Source organism: Pezoporus wallicus, unplaced genomic scaffold (assembly GCF_028554395.1).
Source record: "Pezoporus wallicus isolate ANWC-B61680 ecotype Strahan unplaced genomic scaffold, APGP_CSIRO_Pwel_v1 contig_360, whole genome shotgun sequence".
Lineage (NCBI taxonomy): Eukaryota > Metazoa > Chordata > Aves > Psittaciformes > Psittacidae > Pezoporus > Pezoporus wallicus.
In genome coordinates, this window is record NW_026640059.1 from 5,301,970 (window position 1) to 5,327,667 (window position 25,698).

The window sequence follows — 25,698 nt, forward strand, 5'->3', positions numbered from 1 at the left end:
CTGATTCACTGTATTGCATGGAAGTGCAGATAAGCCAATTTCTTCATGCAATAATAAGAATTTAGATGCATCTTGAAAAGGAACACTGTATATGCACTGGGAGAATATAGTATGAACCAGCTTGCACAGTTGCAGTCCATGCGTAGTCTCAGTTATATAGCATTGTATTAAATTGCTCAATTTATGAGGCTTACGAAATTTTACATTATTGTTCTGTTTGCAATATAATAAAAACAATGCAATAGAGGAGGCAACGGGTTTTCAGACATGCACAGCTTGTCCATACATGACTTATGTGGCACAAGCTGATGTTACTTTGTCATAAATATCATTCCCACACAGGCACTCTTTGTCTAGGCAAACCTGTCACAGGGATAAAAGCCCAAGTTCATCTCAGCACAAACAATAAATACTCAATTTGAAGTGAAGATCTTCAAATCTTCATCTTCACATCTCTTACACAGCACTGCAACACTGATAATGAGCCTGTGTAAGTTCTACTACACCCTAGTCTTCCTGTTTGAGTGAGAGCATGTAGGTGCCATTTCCACTGTTCAGAAGACAGAGAATTCACACATCTGGGGACACATACCCATCACAGCAACATTATGTCCCATACTTCTGCATCTTCTCTGCTGAAATCCTCTATTTCTCTGGAAGGCATGACCAGTCTTATCTTTTACTGGAATATCAAACCAAATGAAGGAGTGGAGGCACTCCAGGGACCTGTCCAATGCTGTAGCAAAGGAAGGAGTTATTAAATAAAACTAACCAAATGGCAGAACATCAGAGACAAGATCATAGCTGGTAGCAATGCCAAAACTCGTACCATCAGCAACATATATTGAATACTTGTAAGCAACATCACCATGCACAGCATGTTTCAGTCAGCCACATGTGCATTTTTGAGGATGATGCCGAGCAAAAGGGGTTTGCCCCATTATCCAGGTTAAAATAGGCCTTGAGAGATGGGAGTGCTGCAGATCCAGTAGACCTAGTTACTAGAAGAAAACCATGACATTTTCTAGGACTAGATTATTAATTCAAATTTCCAAATTATTAATTAAATTTTATTTGGAATAGCTGTATTTTTTCTTTTAAATAAATGTATTCTCAGGTGCATTCTGTTGTGTCTGATATATAGGAACCTCTTCACTCACCCCAGCCTTCCAGTCTGAATCAAACTTGCCACTGGCAGTGCTAACAGGAATTCCAGCTACTGAAATCTAGGAGAGCAAGATCCATAACTTGTAAAGAACATTTTTCCTTTAACTTTCCTTCTTAAACTGTATTTTGTCAAGATGCATCTATCCTTCTCTTTCATCAAACTCTTACTTACCATTTTATCCACTTCCTTAGCTCTACCACTGTAACAAGTTTTAACCTTACGAAAGCACTGACCTCTGGGTCCTTTAATCAGTTTGCATTTAAAAAAGAACCCTCTAACGTCTACTGCTCCTTTGGTTGGTGCAGTTCACATATATTATTCAGTAAGCCTTTCCTGGAAACCTAACAGACTGCCCAAAATTGACAAATTTTGTTGCAATAATTTAGCATATGACCATTCTCAGCAGTTCCTCCTGTACTCCTGCCAGAATTTACCACTATCCTTGAAGTCAACAGACAAAAGCGCACACAATGACATCAGTTAGTCTAGCCTGTCAGCTTCACGGGTGATCCGAGTTTTAGGCAATGATGGGATGTTTCCTAAGCAGTTCCACTCTTGCTATATCATCCTGCCCTCACACTGTTAACAGTTGTACCAACCCAGTTGCTCTTGTGGCTCCACAGTGAATTAGCAGGCTGAAAAATAACATGGGGAAAGAGTTTCAATCAGATTAATTCCTTTACATAGTTCATAATGTGGTGATACAGTTTGGCATGATCCAGTGGAAACAAGAAGACTGGTTAAGCCAGCATTTTCACTACACAACTGCACATCAAAACTGTGCCCACATACACGACGTTTTGCATCATGTCTGAGGCACAAGAAGTCCTTCCTTTCTGCAAGCTCTGTGACAGAAGTAACCTTTGACAGAGAATGAGGTGGACTTCAGGACTATCAAGTTTTAAGCCAAGAATTTATCTACCAAAGTGAAGTAAGTATTTACTATGTTAATGTTTCATTATTTGCTTGTGCTTTTAACCCATCCCAAGTAATACCTACATTTGGACATGTGCAGGGAGTATATACAAGATAATGTCTGTCATCCTTTGGATGCTCTTAAGGAATTACTATATGGACTAAAAAAGACAAAACTATGAGCAGCTTTAAGAAAATAAGAGACTGAATCCCATATTTGTGTGTATATATATATATATATGCTTGTATATACACATGCAATGAATGATCATTTATACCTAGAAAATCCAGGACTGAACAGCTGTTTAAAAGAACATTGATTTCAAAGTCTGAAAATCAATCTCTAAGAGCAGAGAGAGGGAAATTGCCATCAATGAAACGAGGAACAAGAGAATGGATGTACTAGAGGCTACAGGGAATAAAGGCACTTAAGAATTATAGTTTCAATACGACCTAGCCATTAGGCCCGGGGGTGGGGGAAAGGAGGAAGAAGGAAGGAGAGTTAAAAAATAAAGCAAGGGGAAGGAAACCCACAGAAAAATTTAGAAGAACAAATGATCTCAGCATAGTCTCAGTAAACTCAGAGGCTGTAAACTCTACACCACTCTCCATTTACCCTGCTGAGTTAAGTTTCAGCAACTGACAGAGCATTTCAGCTGTTTCAAAGAAATACGCACTGGAAGAAACATCAGGATCTAATAGTAGGTATCACATTCTATCACAAATTAGTGCTAAATCTAAACCATGCATAGGTTACTCTAAAAGAGAGCACTTACTTGCACTGGAATCACAGTTCTTGTTTCACCCTGTACCCTCAAAATGATAGTTGACAACTTCTAATTTTATACATATATAGCAAGTATAGTAATTTATTGCTATTGTTACATGCACAGAAATTACATTTTGACTTTTGATTGCCAGCCTTTTTCTTGCAGTTACACAAAATACAGGACTAAGGGTGATTATCAACTTTCATAAAGCATTGCTGATGCGGTAACGATTACAAAGTTTTACTAGGAAGAAAAAAAAGTAAGTTTTAATGAAAAATGTCTTCTCTGTCCTTTCAGGTTTACTGCTTGCACTTGATGGCACTGCAACTCCTTCATTCTCTTTGATTTGTACCACCTTTCAAAGCAGAAATGAAACAAGAAATTCGTAAATTACAAAAAAATAAGAGTAAACACTGCATCAAAAATTGGCAGCAATAAAGAACTGCTGCTGGAGCCATGGATTCTTTCGGTAATAAACAACAGCTACTTACCTAATGATATCCAATTCTTCAAAATATGTATCAGTTACAGTCTCAAAATTCCTGGGTCCTCATGCACCTGAATTTGGGTTCTTTTGGCCAAGAGTGTATATTCAGACTGTACTTATGCCCTTGGTGTCACTGTGTCCGACTGTACTTATGCCCTTGGTGTCACTGTGTCCCCTTTCCAGAGACAGAAACAGAAGAACATAACTGTCTCTCAGTAGTAAGGAAGGCTGATTACGGAAAAGATTTGGAGATCACATCTCAAATAAAAAGAATAAAAAAAAACCAAACCCTTTACTGTAAGTAACCATTCATTCTTTGGGATTCCTCACTGTCACAGATCTGATGAACTAAACTAAATTGAACAAAAGTAACTTAATTTTTGAATGTGAGTGTCCATGCAACATTTATTACACACAAATTGATATATTTTAAAGTTATCCCTTAATTTGTTTTAATTTCCTTTTGTGCTATTTACGGAAATGGGAAAAGTAACGAGGCAGAACTTGCCATGCAGGATAACAGCAGTACTTAAGTCTATTGACTAATAATTTGAAGACAGCTTAAGAAATACAAGATTGTATCTTGATATCTTCATGTTGAGTAATATGACCTGAAAGTATATACCAAGCAGATGTTCTATACGAAATATTGTTACACAAAGTTTCAGCAGCTGGTCATGCTAAGGGTGTACTCCATTCTTTATGCCAGTTGCTTTAAACAAGCTGATTCACACAATAATCTATGAGAATTAAAATAACATCTCTCTACCTGAAAAGATGGTGCTGCAGTTGGCAAAAGACAGAGTTTAGCAAAGTTAAAAACTCACAAAGATACTACAAATTAACTGACATGACTAAAGTGTTCATTATGCTTTAGAAGAGGACAAGTAGAGTTTGAACATAATCTTAGAGATAACTGATTTAAGAGAACAAAATTCAGCACATGGTATACACAATACAAAGGCAAGTTTATTTACCCTGTTTAACATAATCTATCAAAACCAAAAATCTATCAACACTAATTTGGCAATACTGCATTTAAAAAAAATCTGCTATTCTTGGGGATAAGGAAATTAATTATGAAATCTAACTTGCCATTTGTCTCAAATTCAAACACATTACACTGGTTTTAGTCAAGTTTGTCATTATGCTTCATTCAGAAGCCTTGTTACGAATGAGGTGACTATTCTTACCCTACTCTAGCAAAAACCTCAGCATAGCGTTATGCTCCAGGTACAGAAAAAGATGTACAAATATTCCCAGGTATCCATGGCTCCTCCTACTTATAAGTCATGACCTGGTTTTGCACTTACGTTAAGAACCACTAGGACCAAACTTGCTGGAAATTAATCCTCCTGCCCTTCCTACAGCAATTTAATAAATCCAGTGGGTAACAGAGGGGAAGAAATTTTGAAAGATCAGTATCTAGTTAAATGCTTTTAACTGCAAAGTAACCAACAACCTTTTCAACAAACTTCGCATCTTTAACTGAATAGCAGTTAAAAGCCACCAAGAAACAGCTCAGAGGTGGGCAGTTGCTGCTTCTGAGAATCACTGAAACTGGACTTCATGATATTTAATTTCTGTCTTAAAAGTTTTGGTTTGGAGCTTACAGAAGGTCCCATATAGTATTTGGAAATAAAGCAGTGAAAATAAATGATGCTTCTTGTTTCAATATTTAATCCAAGCAGACACAGACACAATTTATAAAATTATACTATTGCATTAAAGTTTTATATAGCATTTAGCTTTCATGAATTTTTTCCTTCAGTATATCATATATTCATATTTGAAAATATCTTTGCACAGTCCTTTGTGCAGCTACATGCTAAAAATCTGCAAACGCACACTTAACACTAAACAGCACAAAAAATACATTCTGTATCCATTCATATGCAAATTTAAAACATTTCACTTGGCAGATAAACAATGAAAAGTTATTTTAAAAAAATCAGAAACTACAAAAACGTGCACATAAAAGTCTTCCCTTTTGGATTTTTAGTAAAATACTGCTCTGTATAAGATCTAATGAAAAACTCCAGTGCTTACAAAATACTTTATATCTATGAGAAAAACAAATGCTTAAATTTATATCTGTATGAATTAAACATAGTCACCTTGTTAAAATATAAAACTGAAATCATAGGGGACATGGCATAGATCAATGCAGATGTCACATCTAGCAGGACATGTAAAACTGTAATTAACTGGGCACCAGGCAATCAGCATCATAGAATATATAAACTAAAAACCAGGGACTAATCCAAGATGCAGCAGCTACACAATAAAGTGTTTAATCAGCTATATATAGTAAACATAGCAATTCTACTTGAAGAGGAAGTCTTAGTCAGACGTAATTAGTAATAAAAGTTGCTGTGTTTACCAGTGATGAGTACAGTGTCCTTCATAACTTTGTTTCTAAAAGATGTGCATAAATTGACTACCCAGATATGTCACAGTTCTGCAATGCTAGAACTTAACATAGTGTCCTCTCCATCATAAAAACTTCTAAACAGATCTTTTCTCTGATGGTCAGATAGCTCACTTAAGATATGGGGGAACAATGTCTGTGTCTCATAACTTCTCATAAAAAATTCCAAAATATTGGCATGTCTGCACCATGGCAGTCTCATGTTGCTAATGAAAATAAATCGCTTTCTCTTCACAGAATATGCTTTCAAACCCTCTTGAGACTAGATGGATATAGAGAGAACAAAATATATTTTAAGACTGCATACAGACTATTCTACAAGGTTTGTGATACCAAGGAAAATGAAATAAAATTTCTTAACCTTGTTTTTACCTCTGTGATCCTGCAGCTTGCTGCTATTCTACAAACACTGCTGAGGCAACAACTGTTTCAGAGAAATCAATATTAAAAAAATCCTATACCACAATAACAGTGTGAAACTTGGTACTACACCAAGAAATGGAGGCAAAGCACAAGGTAGGAGAACTGAAAGAAAATCTGCAGGCTTGTAGATCCAACATGAAACCTGCCTGGAGGAAACAAAATGAATCACTAATTAGATGGAAGATTTCTTCTTAATGTCAGGAAGAAGGGTACTTGTGGGTTAAAAATGGTACAGGCACCTTCGAGCCTTCATTTTTCCTATGTAAACCAAGAATGACGGAGCTACTTTTACAGCAGAACTCCCTCCAAACACACAGGTCAACCTTTTGCCTGAATATTCTTATGGAACATAATAATGATAATTTAATTTTACTACAGAGAACTTCTATCCCGAAACCGAAAAATAAATATTAAAAGTCACTAGCAACAAAAAAAGAAAAATAACCCACCACAGAGAAGTTTTCAGGGTGCAGGCTCTTACACAGAGAAATGGACACTAAGTAATCACAACTTTGACAGCTATGTACACACACGGACATCATTAAACTCTGGCCATTTTTCTGCTTTAGAAAAAAAAATACCAAATCAGGGTATCACTAACACTTTAGGAGGCTCTGTAGATCTGTAGTAAATATCTGTGCTATTTTATCATCAGAAAACAATGACATTGATAATACTGCTAATTAAAAAAAAATATAATTAAATGTACATTACCAAAGTGGTCTCTATTTTACAGATCTGTATTTTTTTTTAATTCATCCTATAAATTCATCTCCTGAAACAGGTTCTGCATCAGCAACCACTTTTTGCCACTCTAATACTAGAGAGACAGTAATACCTACATTTGGAAAGTTGGAAAGTTTTTGCCCTGATATAAAAACCTATAGTTCACAGTTAAAGCAAATTTGGCAGCTCTACTGTAGTTAGGTTTTAGTCTCCCTGATTCAACTCAGAAGGACCTGGAGAGCCAATATAAAAGCTGCATTTAAATCATTTTTTCCTTTCTGTCCTATTACACTATTTAAAAATAAGCTAGAAGATAAGTGTCATACTAAAGCAATGTTAGATGCCCAACTTATTACCGTTCCATATCCCTCCCAAAAAGCATGGCAATTCTGAATTGAGGTTGCCACTGTTATTGCTGCTTACCTGGTATAGTCTGTAAGCCACTGTTTAGAAACCTAGGCACAATTGATGACATGGTAACCTTAACTCAGCATTTCCTAGCTTTTGCTATTCTAAGTCAAAGCAATCAAGGTTCAATATAATTTTTTTATAGTTTTCATAACAACCTGAAAATCATAGCAAAAAAATGCATTTTTCTCTATATTATACTTAAAGTGGCTGGTCTTTTTAATAGAGCTTTCTGATTTTTTTAAATGACAGAACGTAACAGTGGGGGAAGAGCTGAAAACAGTATACACCTAGCTACCATATTTATTCGGAAGATTTTGGTGCCCCAAAATTGACAGCCAGCTTTCTTGACTTTCGCTTGCTGGAAGTGTTTGGTGTTGATTTGTTATGAGGAACTCTTGGAGCAGCCACATTGTCTTGAAATGAAACAGTTGATTGAGCAGCTTGAGGAGATTTTAAAGGAGCTGAAGAACTGTCTTGCTGAGTGTGGTCAGAAGACACTGGCTGTTCATTCTTTAGTGGTGCAGCTTGAGGGAAACTCTGAAACTCCTTGTGCTCAAAGTTTTTCTTGCTGGCAGCCCTTTTTTTAGTTACCTTTAAATGAAATAAATATTATTTAACAGAATGCATTCTCAGAAACCTGCAAATATTCCACATTTAGAAAACATGCGTACAATTTTAGAAATAATTTTCTAATCCTAAAAAGCGCTTCATAGCCCAGGTATTCTTTCAGTCATCATGTAGGCACATTTTTTTTTTACAGAAACAGAATATTAAAACAAACCCACAAACAATCTTACCTGCAGAGGTATAAACTGGTTGTGAGAACCAACAGGTATAGTTCCTGCAAGAGATACATTTCCCGGGTAGGAGCCAGGATAATAATGTTTAGGCACTGGAGTTCCCCAGGACACTGGACCAAACATGTGAGACGATGAAGGCATTATATTAGCTGTGAAAACAAGTAACTTTTAGCTCGCTCTCCTCAAAAAGAGGATACTAACTCCCAAAGACCCCAAAAGTATACCAACTACATTTGTCTGCATGTTGTTTCAATAAAGCCACATATTATTCATGTTTACTTGAAAATAGGTATTTATTTATTATCAAATAAAAAAATACCAAATATTTCTGCTTTGACAGGACTACACCTAGATGACAGCACAGTTAAGAGCACTAAGTCGCATCTGCATTTCAGAGTACATGTAACTTAGCATCTTCACATCCTTATCGGAGTGAACTGTATTAGTATACTTACCAGTGGGTTGTGCAAATACTGGAGGAATAGATCCAGGTGGCACAGGAACTCCCAGTGGCTGATAACTTGGAAACACTGGTGGAGCTGGAGGCGAAGGGAAGTTTACTCCTATAGAGCTCTATGAAGGAGGAACCGAAGGATCACAAACAGACACAATGCAACAGAGATACAGATGTTAAAAGATCCTTTGCATACTCACCAAACGCTGTAAAGCAAAAAACGCAGCTTTCTCCTTTGCTTCAGCTTCAGAATGACACTGTGGTCCATGAACCAACAAACCATTCGATAATTTTATGTGACAAACTGTCATTGTCTAGAAAAATGAGATAAGATTTTTGAGGGAATCTGTATTGCTGACAAACAAATTGAGAAACAGAGGATTTGTTTGTTTGTTTTGGAAAAAGGCAACAAAAGGAGCTAAGATTTATTTTTAGATGGATTTTCAGTCCAAATGTTTAATACAGAATCACATAATTATTAGGGTTGGAAGGGACCTTTATAGATCATCTAGTTTGGATAGCTGAAACAAAGTTGAGAACTTTAACTTTTCCAGAAAAATCTTTTTACCTGTGGTGTTTTTAGGAAAGAGAAATCTGGTTGCGACATTCCAACAAGAGAACACATACGGCAAAGTTCAGCAACAGTAGACAGTGCGGGCTGCGGGCAAGCAAAAGGATGACCTCCAGTTTCCAGTGCTGGTGTGTTCTGAGGGCCTCCAGTGCTATGAGGCTTGTTCATATAGGCAGCTGTCAAAAGAAGAAAAAAAAAAAAGTAAAAAAAGCTGTAGCACAAACACTGCCTGCACTGAAAGGACAGCAACCTGCTATTAGCAGAAAGTAAAGAAGCATATTTCATTTTTCCTGGTATTTTCATATCTGCTGAACAAAACCCAGGACACTATATATAAAGAGATTTTTAGATCTGAATAAAGAAGCAGAACTGAAAAAGATGGGCATTTTATTACGATATTTTGAAAATCAGTACTATACTGTTAGCTGCGTTCTAAAATGGCACTACAAGGTGAAACTCTGAACTATGAGCTGATGTCCAAACATACCCATTTTTTTACTTTGTCTATATTGCAAGGCAGCTCCATGGCAATCTTGTCTGCTAGGGGGAGCAGGAACATCATTAACTTGGGCTTTTACTTCATTCTTTGTTTCCTGGTCAGAGCCATCTATCTTCAAAATCTCTTTGAGCATCTGTGTTCCTTTCTTTAAAAATAAAATAAACCATTCAGGGACATGCTGGCATTCAGGTAACACTGCCTTTTTACTTAACTCTGAATATCATAATCGGTAACCCAATCTGAGTTTTTATTTTCCTATCAGAGGAAACATTTTATCAGAGCACAGATAACAGCATCTTAGCATGATCAAATGTGTTTATTTATTTTTAGAATAGATAATTAAAAGCTCATCAATATGTTTAAAAGGCAATATAAGGTTTCACAGAGTTACTTTAAATAGAAGTATTGATGCTAAGATAGCAGATGCTAAATTGCAATGTAATGATCCTGCAGTATACAGACCATAGCAAATGATTGTGGTGACAGATGTTCTTCATTCATAGCTCTTGCTTCCTTGGAATAAGTCTGCACTTCATTTTCTTTGGAAATTTTCAAAGAAGCTAGAAGGCTTTCAAGTTCATTGTCCTTCTTAAAACAAATACAGAAAAAAGATAGATCAACTTAGGATATTACAAGCAGATGCAAGAGGAAGGGTATACGTTTTTATGCTTATTCAGGACTTTTTTTTTTTTCCTTTTAGCTTGTCATGTCTGTTCAGAGTGTGAACAGATACCCAAAGACTGCATCAAGTTTTGCATACAAAAGATGCAAGTGTTGACCAATACAGGACTAATTTAAAGAATGACCAAGGCTACACAGGTTTGTCTTGTATCTGCTATAAACATGAATTTGCACAGAAGTAACCAAGAATAATTGGAACAAAATGAATTGGAAACTGAAGTTATTCAAAGAGCACAAGAAAACCAAATGTCTAAATACTACCTTTCCACCTGTACAGGGACCATCAACTGCAGCTTTCTGAATTACAGGCATGTTGGGACTTTCATTCCTCTTCAAAAGTTTGACATTGTACTTATTCACACCTGCAAAATTCTGAAATAAACTGCAGCATTTATTATTGAATACTCCATTACTCATTGTAACACAATCACATTAGAAATGCATCTACAAATAGCTTTCATAAGCTAATATTCTTAGAGGATTTCGGCTTACTAAAAACCTAGCATTTGTGTATTGCCATTACAGCACAGCTTTTAGAGTCTAACAGGAATAGGAAAATAATTTGTATCATCATTATACATCTTATGCACTTTCTCTCACTTTCTGTCTATAAAATCTGTAGAGAAAAAAAATCTCCAAAATAAAATTTACCTAGTAGAAGAATCAAGATGCCAGTTACAGAGAAAATTGTAAAGTGATGAACCAGATTAGAGTAAAAATGAAAAGAAAAGAATACATTTACTCAGTACAGAAGAAATTACCTGTTTGTTTGATATTTTACTATGTGGCTGACTTTCACCTCTTGTAACTTTGGAATCTTCTTTAACTACAAAAGAATGTATTCTTTTGAAATGCTCTTAAAAACTGTAATAATCAAGACTCAAAAAATAAATAATTGTACAAGTACACCAAGTTGCACTGATCTGAATGGTTGCATCAAATGTTGAATTTGTACCTTACAGGTAATTCGCTGCATGTTTTTCTTGTAGGATAAAATGAAGCATATGCAATAATATATCTAACTTTATATTCTACAAACATGATCATAAGCAAATTTTCAAAGACATGTCATTGGTTTGTTTTGCTGGCTTTTGTTTTTTGTCTTTTTTTTTGGTGTTTTTTTTCCTTTTTTTTTTCATAATCAGATGGGTGGAAAATCATAATAACGCTGAACAGCTTGATTAAAAGGTTCAAGTATGCACACCAGGGCATTATCTGACAATAACAAGTGCAACATAGTGTTTATGTAACTAGTAAACTATTTTCTGTTGATAACCACAAAAACTCAAAAGGATTTCAAAGATGATTACCTAAAGCAAGTAGTTTTCCTAAACAAAGTGTCTAATTATAGTACTTACATTTTTTATATGGCTCCTGCTTTCTCTGTTGACCTTTAAAGCTGCTGTCATTGAATCCTGGCTTGTAGAACTGATTGCCAGTTCCCAGCTTCATTTCCTGAGGTAGAACTGCACCCTAGGATTTCAAACATCAAAGCTTAACCATAAAACTATTTACGTATTATTTACATAGTAGTCCCATATGATTACCTCCTTCCACAGCTATGTGCACCCTGTGTAACAAGACTTTCATACAGAGGATTTATTTATTTGTAGCATTAACTAGAAAGTTTTCTGATGTAATGAACTGACATATAAAATTAAGTACCTTCACATTTTGACTCTGGGGATCTGTTTAAAGTTTATATACTAACCTTCTCATGCATGTTTTGCTGAATGTGGTGAGACTTCCCAGAATTCTGCAGTGACTGCCATATGCTGCAGAATTCATCATCTTGCTTACTCTGTGCCTGACAAAACAAGAAACAACACCCCCAACAAGCTCAGCAGCTTTAAACCCAACTTCTGAACAGCTAATCATATATAAAGACATTCTGAAAATTGTCCAAGTCTAACAGTGCTCAGATAGCAGGAATTTTCATACTGATACTAGAACTTAAACGTATATAATTTATGAAATAGGCTATTGTGGTAGGTTGTATTTATGTAACATCTTTTCCTAAGAATGACTATTAAACAGAAATGATCTTAGCTTGAGATTGCTTTTGTTTTGTTATTAACTGAAGTTACTATCTCAGAGTATAGTTAAACTCAGTCAATAATTCAAAATGGTTTTAAAAGCATGCTCTCATATTTGGTTGCATTCTTAAATTATTAGTATACTATTTTGTAAGGCCTTATCAATCAGTCTCAACTGCTTAATAACATTATAGGTATGTTACCACAGAACTGAAGCCCAGCTATGTAAAAAAAAACACTTTTGAAAATCTAGACTCTAAAAAAGTACAACACAGGATATTATACTCATTCAAGAACTGGGACAAGTTCTGCTCCAGTTTGTATCAGGATTAAAACATCTGATGTACAAAGCAAAGCTATCTATTAGTCATGAGAAAAGGGGGCCACTTTAAACAGGGGGCCAAAATATTGAGACATTCAGATCCACTACTAAATGAATCAGAACACTCACTTTGTTTTTCTGATTGCCACATCCTTTCTGGGGTGAGTTAGAGGTGCCCTGATTTTCAGCCCTGAGATTGTAATGCTGTCTTCCATTCATCTGCTAAATCATGCAAGAAAAAAAACAACCAAAAAAAATGAGGCATGTATCATTGTCTTAAATGTTCTTTTGGATGAGACAGTGCTTCTCAAACACACCTATAAGCAACATGAAGCTACCAATTCAGCTGATTTTCTTTAAAGAAATCACTTATTAAAAAGTAAAGCTTAATTAAACTAGTGAGAACCCCAATTCACCTGTAATTCCCCCCTTTTACTGTATTTTCAAACAAAATAAATCATAACCAAGAAGCAAAACTGACAAGGATATCATGTCTTTTCTGTCTGAGCATGGACTAACTTGGCCTAGAGGAAGAATTACTTGGAACAGAGCTTTAACGGAACAATTACATCTCTGCCCAGCAAAGTATTTGTTCACACCAAATATTTGTCTCTTGGTAAGGCAGCTGGAGCTACAATTGTCAATAAGGACATTTCTGTCCTCCTCATTATTTGATTAACTCATTTCATAAAGATTATCCTACTTTTAACATACCAATGTAAAAACTGAATTTTGTTTGTACCAGTGAAGATGATGACCATGGTCATAATTCAGCTTATAGGAAAAAAACATTTCTGTAAAAACGAAGGAAAAGTCTTACTTGAGTAGGAACAAAAAGGGAGCGAGGAGAATGGTTGAGGCCTCCTAGATGCACTTTTTGTGAGCATGCAGATGACAGATCGGATGCATATGAATTGTAGTTATTCACAGCTGGCTGAGGTTTAACTATGGCTGTCAGTTTTTGATTTCCCATTTCTGACCGACTACCATGAGACAGGTTAATTAAGGCACTTGATGGCAGACGATACCCTCTGGCAGGTGAGCACCTTAAGACAAGCAAATGACACAGCTGTTTCATGTAGTTCAATTATAGACATTTCACTATATTTTAACATTAATAGGCTGAAAACTGTATCCAGTACTGAATTATAGAGTGATAATCCCACTGTTCTCTCCTTTGGCCTCTGGCTGTCAAAACCAGAAAACAAGTCATTACTACTACTCTGAGTTTACATTGTACCTTTCAGCACTGAGCTCAAAGAAAGTTTAAAGATGAGTGAGTTCTTACAGCACAGTTCTGTAGTATTTATGAAAAAACGATGAACCAGGAAACAGTTATTCTTTTTTCCCCAAGATAAAAACTGAAGCCAGTAGCAGAATTATAAACTGAACTTATGCAGCATTTAACCAGTTTTATATCTTCCTTTATGATTTTGAATACTGAAGATTTTGTGTGTTACAGGATATGCCCTTGCAAGCGAAAGGGTTGTTATGGTTGCTGAACAGAGGGAATAGGTAAAATTCTCCTCTAATTTCTGTCATTAAAAAACTCAATTTGTCTAAGAACAACAGTAAAATAAAGGCTGCTAGGTAAATGTTTGCACTTAGAAGTTCACCTGATTACTTAAATACAGAAGAGTTATCAAACTTCTTGAAACAAAAGCATTAACCATGCCTCCACCTCCTGAAAGAATATTTAAGGTTTTTAATGGTGATCAGAATTTAGTGACAAAGTATCACTTATTGATAGTTCAGAGTCCCTCCTTCAGCGGAACAGATGATTAATATTTTTCAATCTACATGTTGAAGACATACTGATTACAACCTGTTTTCTACATATTCATTTAGAGAGACATTTGGATTTAGTGCTTTCTTCTGCCGGTTGATATTTGCTTTCTACAAATCACAAGCTTCTAAACACGCAAAAAAGCCTAAAGAGCAAAATTTATCCATACTTAGAGGGGAAAACAAAAAAACAAACAAAAGAAACCAAAAAGAAATAAAAACTGACCAACTCTGTTAAGAAAGTTTTAAAAAGAGGTATTAAAAATAGTCACTGAATCCAACAGCAACAATTTCATACTATCTGTACCTACAGCATGAAATGACTATGAAACCCCCTGCACACACCTTATAGTTAGGCCTCCAAGGAATTCTTCATCAAATAGAACTTCAAAGAGCACATCTGTTTCTCTACTGGCTACAGAAAACAAAAAAAAAAGTCATCTTATATATGTAACAGCAGCTGTTTTAATCTAAGTGATGTAAATATCCATATTAGCTACGCAGAAAATAATAAAAATATCAAAACCTAACTGATCAGCCACAAAAAAATTATTCCTTAAATGAGTTAATTAACAATTCAGAAATGTTTCTCAAAGTCATGTATCTGCCCTTTTAGATTATGTACCATGCATAACAACTTATCAACCTGCATTAATAGCACTGCAATTTATAGCAGTATGTCACAGCTGTCAAACTGCCAGAAAAGAGATACAAGCCATTTTTATGTTCAGGCAGTTGGAAACTGACAGCTCTAACATTACCTTCTTGAAGAATGATAGACTAACACTCCTTTAAAATTATACTAGTATATGATCATTACAGAAAAAATAACCCTTTTAAAAAGCTGCACTCAAGTCTAGTCTATTCAAGATTCTGTTGAATGCCAACTCAATGAGAAAGCAACTACTTAAATGCCAGGTATGAAAACAATCTATATTACTAGATCTCAAACTGCAATCCCACTGTGATTCTGCAAATCCTTTTGTTTACCTGAAATACATTTATGAATAATCTTGTCAAAGAAGGTATAAACCCATGCCATTTAACAGAACTGGAATATCACAGAATAAAAACCAAATTCCAGATAAAACAATCTGAGACAAATCATATTTGATAAAATTTTATGCTTAATGTAAGTATTAAGGCTAACATTTATTATCTCTACTTTTCCTAACTTTGCCCGTATCTTCCCATAACTTCATTTTGTTCCTTTTTTGCAGACTGTCTTCTTTCTCACAGATCTCTGCCTTCTTCATATTAAGAAGAAACAATTTCTCATTCAAAGTATAGCACTATAACACATACAATTAAAATAGAATACCTGTAGTTTTAATTCAAAGCAGTAAATATGCCATTAGTGGCTTCAAGTTGCATATGCTTCATAGCTAAGAAACTTCTGTGCGTTCACAACCATTAGACAAAACACTTTTCTGAAGCCTGCTTTCACATCACTAGCTGTGCTGTTATATAGCTATAATGCCATAATTACGAAGAAAATCTTACCTCCTTTAATTCCTATAATGGTACCTCGAAGACCAACTGGAACAGAAAAGTTCTCTCTTACGTTGACAACACGGTCAAACAGCTTATACTCTGCATTGCGATCTGGAACAACCCCATTCTGTTGTTCTAATGGCTGACAATGATGAAAAGACTGTGTTAAGGTTTGCAAAAAAATATAGGGATTACAACCAAAATGCATTTACAACAATACCTGAAACACACTATAAAGTGAACTTTTGTGTATGTGTGTGCTTAAGTTTAAGAACAGAAATTTTTCCTCCCTAGACACAAAGCATTTTTTTTTCTTGCCACTGTCACTTACTGCTGCTGCCTGAGAAAAGTAGTGCCATACATGACCCAAGGCAGACCAATGGGATCGATTTAGATAAAATAAAGCCACCAGGTGTAACCTGCCTGTGTCAGTAACATGGCTATCTCTGAAATACCAAGCAAGATGAGCAATTGGTTCTGCGTCAAGAACTGAACAAAAATATCAAAACAGGCAAGAAGAAGCTAACAGGAAGTACATTTTATTTTGCCTTCATTTTACAGCCAATAATAACTGTAGAAGCATGAAGGACTGAAGGTAGAAAAGAACTGAAAGTCAGTGTAATACGTTACGGAGTCTTTAGTAGAAATTCTCTCCTTTTAGAGATGATGTTATCAAATTTTCTAGATTTTCTAGAAGGCATCATAAAACTTCTTCTTCCATCAATACTGTCATAAAATTCCCCTCTCTGAAAGTTGGTATGCTTAGGCAAAATAAATACCATTTGGACATACTGACTTCAAGAAAAAAAAACAACTTTTCATGTCACTTACTCTGTACAGTAAATGGGGTTTCACAGTTACTCGCACCTTCTTGTTGCTCTTTCTTTGCTAAAGGAAAGAAACAAAAAGTTATTACAAACTAGTGTAGGAACCAACAGTGGACTTCAGGTACAACAAAACACCTAAAAAGATTATGGAGAAGTCTTCTGTTTTTTAGATAAAGGTATACAGCTTTGTGAATTCTTTAGGATGACTACAGTTTTCAAAACATGGGATTTCTTACCAAAGCTTTTGCACTGCTTGGCTAATTTGAGAATTCACAATGATTTTATTAACATGTCCTTGCAAGTAATTTCAAAGAAATAAGCCCATTGCTTCATGTGGCTTTGCCTTTAGCTTTTGCTTTAGTAATTTTCTTGTCCCCTTTTTTGATCTATGGCTTTTCAGAACACAATTTTGTAATTTTCTTCAGACCAAAGAGAAACTGCAAGGGAAAACCAGCTGACATTGCACACAGAAAAACCACTTCAATATTTCAGAATCTATATACTGACACATGTTCCTTTCTAAAGATCACAGTTCAGAGAACAGAGCATGGCCTAATGCTGCTGGATTGCCTGAAAAACAGTCAATTAAAAAGATTAATAATGAGCTCTTCTGAATTTCAAGGACAATTCACATTACAAATTCAGGTCTTACGTTACATTCTGTATTCTTTTTCTTTGGAATGAGAGGTAATCTTCAATCGTCTTATTCTAATTCAAGAACCCACAAAGTAACAAGCAGTTGTTTTTTTTGGTTCAGCCCTGCTCACAATGATACCAAGCTGCATACCTTGCATTTTTCTATTTCTTCTTCAATTTTCTCAACGATGGCTGCATCCAAAATTTGCAAGTCACAAGATGCACGAGACAAAGCAGACACAGGGTGTGCCTTTAACCAGGCAACAATTTCTTGAACTTTCTCAGCTCTAAATAAAAAAGACATGAATTAAAACTTTTAACTGTATAAACAAAGCATTTTACCACATTCCTTGATTTAATCATCAGGTATTATGATACAGGAGCAGTGTTTGTATACATTCAGAATGTAACAGAATTTAAGAGTTCTGCATGAGTTTACAATAAGGGTTAAAAAATAAAAATCAAACTGAATCATGCAATACTGATTCAAAATTATAACCTGATGTTTTGCCAAGAAAAAAAAGAAGTATTCAGTAAATTATGTTTGCATCCCATCAACTAACCATGACCAGCTGTGATTAAAGGTTTTGTGACTAGCTGTGTCTCAGAACACAGTGAGAAAGAACTTCAGGGCATGCCTCTACTAAAATGGAACACAAACCTGAGATTAGTATCCCACAGTGGTATACACACCTGGAAAGAGTTCTGCATCATGCAGACTTACCATCTCAAGCCTGTGAATAGAGCTAATACTAAAAGCCTTTTTTAATGTTTCTGTACTGTGTCTGGAATCAAGGTTGCTCCTTGTCTCCCATGAAACAGACTGAATGCATACTCAAAATCTACAAAGTACCTTAAATTCTTAACACATTATTTTTCAAATATGAAGTGATCTTAAACAATTGAAATAATTATTGCTTATCTTCCAAAAATGATCTTTCTGTGATTTTAGTGATTATTCATAACTATGCTTATTTAAAAGCAAGAATCATGAAGTAGCCACTGAAAATCAGTTTTCTCACTTACCAGACTTGAGATAGGAGTCTGACAGCAACTTGAACTCCACAACTACAATGTACAACATTCTGATATTTTTTTCAGAGCCATCACTAAACTCATATTGCTCAAGGAATAGCAAGGTTACAGTTATATAACAGCCACTATTTGATTACCATCAACTTCATAATATTGTCAGTCTATTCTATTTATTCTAGAGGTGAGGGGGAAATAGGAGAAAGAAGGCTTACCCATTCTCATCCTCTCCAGGCCAAATGTCATCTTCATAGAAGATATCTTCCTGGCTATTCTTGGCTATATAATTAAATAGTTCAGGAACCCTAAAAAATGAATGAACGAAAGATAAATTTAGTTTCACATCAGCACATACCACAAAAAAGCCTAATCAAAACAAACTGTGATGAGCTTCAAAATTTGTGGAGGCCAGACAGATTATTTCTTGGTGTCATACTGTACATTTGTCAAGGGTAAGCTGCTGACAGAATTACTCTATCCCAAAATATAGTTCACCCTGGAGGGAGAGACTGCTGGAGGGAAAACACTGGAAGAAAACAAAAAAAAATAAATCAAAAAATAAATCAAGCCATCTCCAAAAGCAAACTAACTGGTTCGCAGAAGATGTGTGTTCAGAAGACAAAATCCAGAGACTGATCCAAAGGTAGATAATTTGGATGAAGTTTGTATCCAATATTTACCTTTCTAAATACTCAGCAAGTAGTTGTTCTACTGCAGAAGAATACGTCCATTCATTTCCAACTTTCTTGGTATAACCAGGTACTTCTTCATTCTTCTTATTGAACTTCAGGTTTAGTCCCACATTTGCTTTTTGTTCTCCATGAGGGCTGGAAGTAAAAAAAAATTTTATTAACTTCCAGTAGTAAAAATGTGCATGTATACATTAGAAAACACAAACATGTATCCTCAGCCTTAAACCACAGTGAAATTAAAATTAAATTCGTTGTATCGTTTACTTGTTAGCATTGTGCCAGTTGTAAATGTTACAGGACACATGCAGTGCTACGGTAACTTTCCACATGCACGCCCATACCTTAATGCAAAGGAAGGTAGCGAATATTTTACACATCTTCCTTAATAGAGACCTGATCAACCACAATCTACTTGGCATTTACCAAAATGTAGATGGATGCCCCGGAACAACCAGTGGGGAACAGATGTACACATTAAATCAAAGAAGATGCTCATGCATCAACCACTTCCTTAGTGAGTTGTCATAGGAAACCACAATTCTGACATTCCTAAAACTATAGGGATTGTTTCCCTTTTATATATATATACATATATATGTATGTATATGTATATATATATATATATATATATATGTGTGTGTGTGTGTCTATATATAAAAAGCAGTTTAGTCTTAGCTACTCCTTAAAAAAAATACAGGTACAATTATAATCCTTTTATACCAACAGTAATGTTAAGTGCAATGAAATTAGTTCCCAATTCCACTTTTCACTCTCAGTGTGGCAAAGTAATTTCTAGTTCTTGCTTTAATTACGCAAATAGCTAACCAGGAAAGTCAATTTATATCTTTCAAAATACTAAAGCCTACAGAACAACACTCCAGTAAACAAAAATTAGGAAGTTTATGATAGGAGAGAAAAACACTGCATATGAATTTAGCTCACAGAAAATCTACTTTAAAGGAAGTTTCACATCACAAACCTGTTACATGTTTGGTATGCACAACACTTAAACATACCAGAAATTAGGTAAAGTTGTATTAGAATTCAGAAGCTTTTCTACAGTCAAAATTCACAAATAGAACTTACTTTTTCTTTGATCCTCTTCCAATAAAGATACTCCCTGTAAATCTGGAGACAAGATATCCACTTACTCCAAGACGGCTGGCCAAAACATATGCAGGATTGTATTTCACAGAATATTTCTTTAAAACAAACAAACAAAAAATATTGGCAATTCCCAAAGGATAATGATTTTTATACAAAGGGCAAATGAACGATATGGGAGGAACCCTTAAAGATATTTACCATTGCAAAATATATTTGGCTGATTGTTTAAACTTCTACTAGAAAACCAGAAGTACTTACATGCTGGTTCTGTATTAAAGGATCAAGCTGGGGTTCACACGGAATATTGAAGACAACACGAATTCTACCTTCTGTGATCACATCATGAGAATCTTGAACCTTGGAGAGAAATACAACACATTAAAAATGTTACTTAAAACCAGCAGTCTCTGTATACTTTGTCAATTTTGCTGTAGTAATCACAGAGATACTTTAGGAGTCATCATCTTGCCTTCATCTGTGAAGTGCTTCCTTATAGAAGCAACCTAACAGCATTAAAGGAATCAATGACTAAAACTGGTCCAAAATGGGAACTCTGTGCATTACAAATTATCCCAAATAATTACTAGAAATAATCATGCATTCAAGCTGTGCTACCTTTTTCTTGCTATGTGAGCAACAGTGATAAGGAAAGCAGAACTTCCTCCTCCTCTGACTAAGCCATAAGGGAATCTTCGATTTGGAATTTTAGCTAACAAGCAACCACTACTACCACAGAACATATTTTTATTATTTTAGGCTTGTGAATAACAAAGTTTAGGGGGGGAGGAAAAGGAAAAAGAAATGATTGGAACTAACTTCTCCCATGCAGCCATAGTAAGGAGATCCCAGCATAAAAGCTGTACTTCCAGGAGGAAATAAGTCATCCAAAGTTTTGATGTTTGAAAAATGAGAGTCAAAGGCTTTGATATCCTACATAAAAAGACAAAATTGATAATGTAAGTATCATCAGATTACAGGAGAATAATTAAGAAGTTCATCTAAATATACACATTCTAAAACATCTAAATCTGAAATAATTCAGAGGCAAAGAAGTTTATGCTATATTACAAATGCTGTTACACAAGCAAGTATGCTACTCTAGTAGCATATCTGAGCACCACTAACTGTACTTCATTCAAAATACCATTAGTAAAAACATGACAAAAGGTATTTTTTCAGTAAAATCTCTAAACTGTGCAAATTTTGTCCCAAATTTCATGATGAAATACTTGCCTAAGCATGTTACGCTTTTTAATACAACAAATTACATTAATTTGTTTACTTTTGTCCATTCTTCTGTTTTAAAGGAACATATACTCTTTCCTCTGCTTACTCTCAATGGAATAAGGTGCTATGTGCACCGTCTGTATTTACCTTGACAACAGTTTGGTAAACAAAAGGAAGAACTTGTTTTGACCACTGCTTCTCCAAATAGACTTCTCCGTTTTGTTTCAGCTGGTATCTATTACCAGTTAGCAGCTGAGCATATACAACTATCGCTGTTTCATGGATAATTATTCCTTTTCTTCTCTGATAGCTGAATACAAAGCAGAATATTTAGTTTGATTACAATAGACAGAACTGAACCAAGAAGACAGAATTGCTTGAAATACACACACACACACACAGTACATACACACAGTATGCTAGAGATTGGAAGGGACCTCAAAATATCATCTAGTCCAATCCCCCTGACGGAGCAGGAACACCTAGATAATGTTACACAGGAACGTGTCCAGGCGGGTTTTGAATGTCTCCAGGGAAGGAGGCTCCACAGCCTCCCTGGGCAGCCTGTTCCAGTGTTCCATCACCCTCACTGAGAAGAAGTTTCTTCTTAAGTTTAAGTGGAACCTCTTGTGTTCCAGTTTGTACCCATTACCCCTTGTCCTATCATTGTTTGACACTGAGTAGAGCCTGGCTCCATCTTCGTGACACTCCCCCTTTAGATATGCATATACACTAATAAGGTCACCCCTCAGTCTCCTCTTCTCTAAACTGTAGAGACCCAGCTCCCTCAGTCTTTCCTCATAAGGGAGATGCTCCACTCCCTTAATCATCTTCGTTGCCCTGCACTGGACTCTCTCCAGCAGCTCCCTGTCCTTCTTGAACTGAGGGGCCCAGAACTGGACACAATATTCCAGATGGGGTCTCATCAGGGCAGAGTAGAGGGGAAGGAGGACCTCTCTCGACCTACTAACCACCCCCTTCTAATACACCCCAGGATGCCATTGGCCTTCTTGGCCACAAGGGCACAGTGTTGGCTCATGGTCATCCTGTCGTCCACTAGGACCCCCAGGTCCCTCTCCCCTACACTGCTCTCTAACAGGTCGTTCCCCAACCTATACTGGAACCTGGGGTTGTTCCTGCCCAGATGCAGGACTCTACACTTTCCCTTGTTATATTTCATCAAGAATAAACAACAACAAAATTATTCCAATAGTTTGCTTCCCATTTTATAAAAAAGCCCAGAATAAACAGCTTAACCAACTGCTTATACACGGCAGTTGCACAACCACCATTCCACAGCCAAGTGTGTTAATTTAAACACATCCGTACCTTTACAGTGGGAAGTGTTGGGGTAATTAAGGCAGTTAACTCAAATGGCAGCTAATAAAATAGCAAGTTTCTGTAACTCAGTTGTGTTGTGCACCTACACTCTACAAAAGCAAGAGCTATATTCAAATTTAACAATGCTAAACTGTTAAGTTGTAACTAGATCTTGTATGACTCTATTCTATATACCTTCTGCAACTGAAGATTACTATGACCAGAACAGAAAACTGAATGGGAGAGTAAACACTGAAACTCATTCATTTGAGAATTCTTTTGTAACAGCATCTAACTTTAAATACCTAGGGACTAACTCCATATATTCTGAAATTTCAGCATAAACTGTTTTGTCAGTTTGGTGGTTTTGTGTTTGTGGTGTTTTTTTGTGTTTTTTTGTTTGTTCATTTGTTTTGGTTTGGTGGCTTTTTGGTTTTGGTGTTGTTTTTGTTGTTTGTTTTTTTTTAAAATTGCAGCAGCTCTTCTGCGCTACTTATGTCTGTAACACATCAAATAAAACAGCTCTAAGCTATGAAATTCAAAGTTACACTTGATTTGCAAGGTTACACTTGATTTGCAAAGTTACACTTGATTTGCAAAGTTACACTTGATTTGCAAAGTTACACTTGATTTGCAAAGTTACTTACTGCTCTGAAATGCCTTGAATGTCCTTGAACCAGGTGCTCTGCTCCTTATCCCCAACATACGCAACTTTAGTTGGGGGCACTGCATTTCCCATGTAAAGCTTCTGTGTGCCGTGTGGCTCTTCTAAATAAAATCTTGAAAATATTATGACAAGTACAAATTTAACCAGGTGAGATTAATCTAGACATAACCAGTTGTGAGCAAAACTTAGAATAGTTAGAAATCACTTGTTAAGGACATGAAAACTTGCAGCACTGTTTTCTCAACTCCTTACAACAGACCACACAGTATATTTTTTATAAAAAATACCAGTGCATATGCTGAAAAGAAGAATGTGTAGAAATGTTCTCTCTTACATTCATTCTGTGTGGATTTCTGTACATGCATTTTCCTTCTCAAAGTTAAGAAGGATCTCTCCCAAACTTCCTACGTTAATAGCAAAAGACTGAAGGACTAGACTTCTACAGAGATAACCAAACCTCAGAACAATGTTAAACAAAGGTTCTTCCACCAAGCAACCTTTGATACATCTGGACTAACTAATAGCAAGTATTGCAATAAAACCAAAACTCTTGTGCAGCCTAAGAACTCATTTTGAATAAAATGATAAAGATTACAAATGACAATCTATGAAATGTCTCTTACTTAGTCTCTCCATCTGACACAGCAACAACTCTGGCTTCTTCAAGGTGGGGCCAGTTAACGAAAACGCGTTTTCCAAGTACTGAACTGGCAACGTTTTCTACTACCTGAAAAAAATTCAAACAACCAGAAGTTACTAATTGTTTAACATACTAAAAGATTTCTGTTATTTTCACACTGTTTTTTCAATAAAAGCCACCCTAGTTAAAGAACAGGTTTTCTCTCAGAATAAAAAGCTCATTTTAGCCTAACACAATCTCTTAGTAGAAATGGAAAATCACATTTCGTTTGTTAGGACAAAGTGTCACATTCCAGTCGTAGCTCTTTACATGTAGCATATGATAGCTGTAAGGCCTGGATTGGTTTACATTTCTGGTATAGACTTACTATGTACTTTTTGTGTTAAAACACTGAGAACTATTTGTGTCTGTGGGACACAATGATCAAACTGACAATTTGAAATTAGTGGAATATTTTTATTGTAGATTTTACTTTTGTATTTCACTGAAATAAAGAAACAGCACTTACGTCCTGAATTTAACCAGCGTCTGTAATTTTAGTCTTACATTATGTTATTTTTTTCAATGAGTTTCTACTATTTTTAATGTATTGTTTTGGCTTATTTGATTATCTCTGCCAAGTATTTATAGCCACTCTCCCTAATTTTCTCCTGTAAAATCCTATCTTGTCATTTTCCTCCTCTTTTCTTTCCTGGTTTTATTTATTTATCTCTGAAACTTCTTTCTTTTCCCAGGTTTCCAATTTTTTTTTGTTTAGTTGTGGGGATTTTTGTGCCGGTTTTTTTGTTTGCTTGCTTTTTTGTTTTGTTAGGAGCTGACTGCTTACCTGCTCTTTTGAGTTCCCATTAGCTATGATTTCTAGTATCATGTTCTCTCCGTGGCTGCTTTGCTGAAACACCTGTACACCACTTTTTCTAAGATAGAACTGTGTAAAAACAAAACAGCACATAAAACTTGCTGGAACTCTTACATAGCTGTCTATTAAATACAATGGAAAACATGAGAAGAGAGAAATTTTTACCTTATGCTTAATGTGCTTTAAAGTAGGAAATCCACAAAAATATAATGCACTCTTGTTGATTTTAGTTATCTTGTTGTGGGTTATTTCTACGTGCCAAGCATCCAAAGGTATTGTTTTATACCTAAAAACCAAGTCACGCAATGTTTGCTCAAACAGATTGATCTTTGGCTCTAGAAACTCTCATTACTCATTCAAACACTCATTAACTGCCCAATGCTTTGACTTTTCTGTAGGGTGCCGATTAACTTAAATCACTTGGAATCTCTACAAAACATTGTGCTATTGCTGGAAAGACACTACTCATTAAGAAAAAGACAAAACATCAAACCACAGTATGTCCCGATCTCACCATCTTAATTCACTGTTACTGTCAAATTCTTAACTGCAATGGTATCACTCATTTTCACAACTGTTAATTCTCCACTGAGTGTAATCCTGCAACAGGCATTCCTCCTCTATTATGCTTTAAGTTTGACTATTATCAAGGTTAGGTTTCCATTTAGTCTTAAAACCTCAGCCTGCGTCATATAAAGCTGGCTACTTTCCATGCAAGAAA

At 35.6% G+C, this 25,698-nt stretch overlaps 1 protein-coding gene across 9 annotated transcripts in view; it reads right to left on the reverse strand.

Annotated features, from left to right (window-relative positions):
- Positions 1-6,905: 6,905 nt before the first annotated feature.
- The window catches only part of XRN1 (5'-3' exoribonuclease 1), a 36,252-nt gene continuing 17,459 nt past the window's right edge, over positions 6,906-25,698 (reverse strand). For 2 of the 9 annotated variants that reach the window (XM_057417065.1, XM_057417070.1), the window contains 27 exons: positions 25,143-25,263; positions 24,948-25,046; positions 24,105-24,208; positions 23,462-23,593; positions 21,642-21,804; positions 21,084-21,197; positions 20,526-20,624; positions 20,247-20,362; positions 19,149-19,295; positions 18,684-18,773; positions 17,588-17,723; positions 16,805-16,861; positions 15,983-16,133; positions 14,825-14,894; positions 13,515-13,740; positions 12,824-12,916; positions 12,048-12,143; positions 11,695-11,809; positions 11,098-11,162; positions 10,598-10,708; positions 10,118-10,243; positions 9,644-9,800; positions 9,154-9,332; positions 8,786-8,899; positions 8,587-8,704; positions 8,129-8,280; positions 6,906-7,922 (listed from right to left, as the gene is read on the reverse strand). In XM_057417065.1, the coding sequence (XP_057273048.1) occupies positions 7,632-7,922; positions 8,129-8,280; positions 8,587-8,704; positions 8,786-8,899; positions 9,154-9,332; positions 9,644-9,800; positions 10,118-10,243; positions 10,598-10,708; positions 11,098-11,162; positions 11,695-11,809; positions 12,048-12,143; positions 12,824-12,916; positions 13,515-13,740; positions 14,825-14,894; positions 15,983-16,133; positions 16,805-16,861; positions 17,588-17,723; positions 18,684-18,773; positions 19,149-19,295; positions 20,247-20,362; positions 20,526-20,624; positions 21,084-21,197; positions 21,642-21,804; positions 23,462-23,593; positions 24,105-24,208; positions 24,948-25,046; positions 25,143-25,263 (3,442 nt within the window). In that variant the 3' untranslated portion in view covers positions 6,906-7,631. Of the gene's footprint in view, positions 7,923-8,128; positions 8,281-8,586; positions 8,705-8,785; positions 8,900-9,153; positions 9,333-9,643; positions 9,801-10,117; positions 10,244-10,597; positions 10,709-11,097; positions 11,163-11,694; positions 11,810-12,047; positions 12,144-12,823; positions 12,917-13,514; positions 13,741-14,824; positions 14,895-15,982; positions 16,134-16,804; positions 16,862-17,587; positions 17,724-18,683; positions 18,774-19,148; positions 19,296-20,246; positions 20,363-20,525; positions 20,625-21,083; positions 21,198-21,641; positions 21,805-23,461; positions 23,594-24,104; positions 24,209-24,947; positions 25,047-25,142; positions 25,264-25,698 lie in introns of those variants that run through there. The other 7 variants (XM_057417068.1, XM_057417067.1, XM_057417066.1 and 4 more) reach the window with 7 other exon arrangements.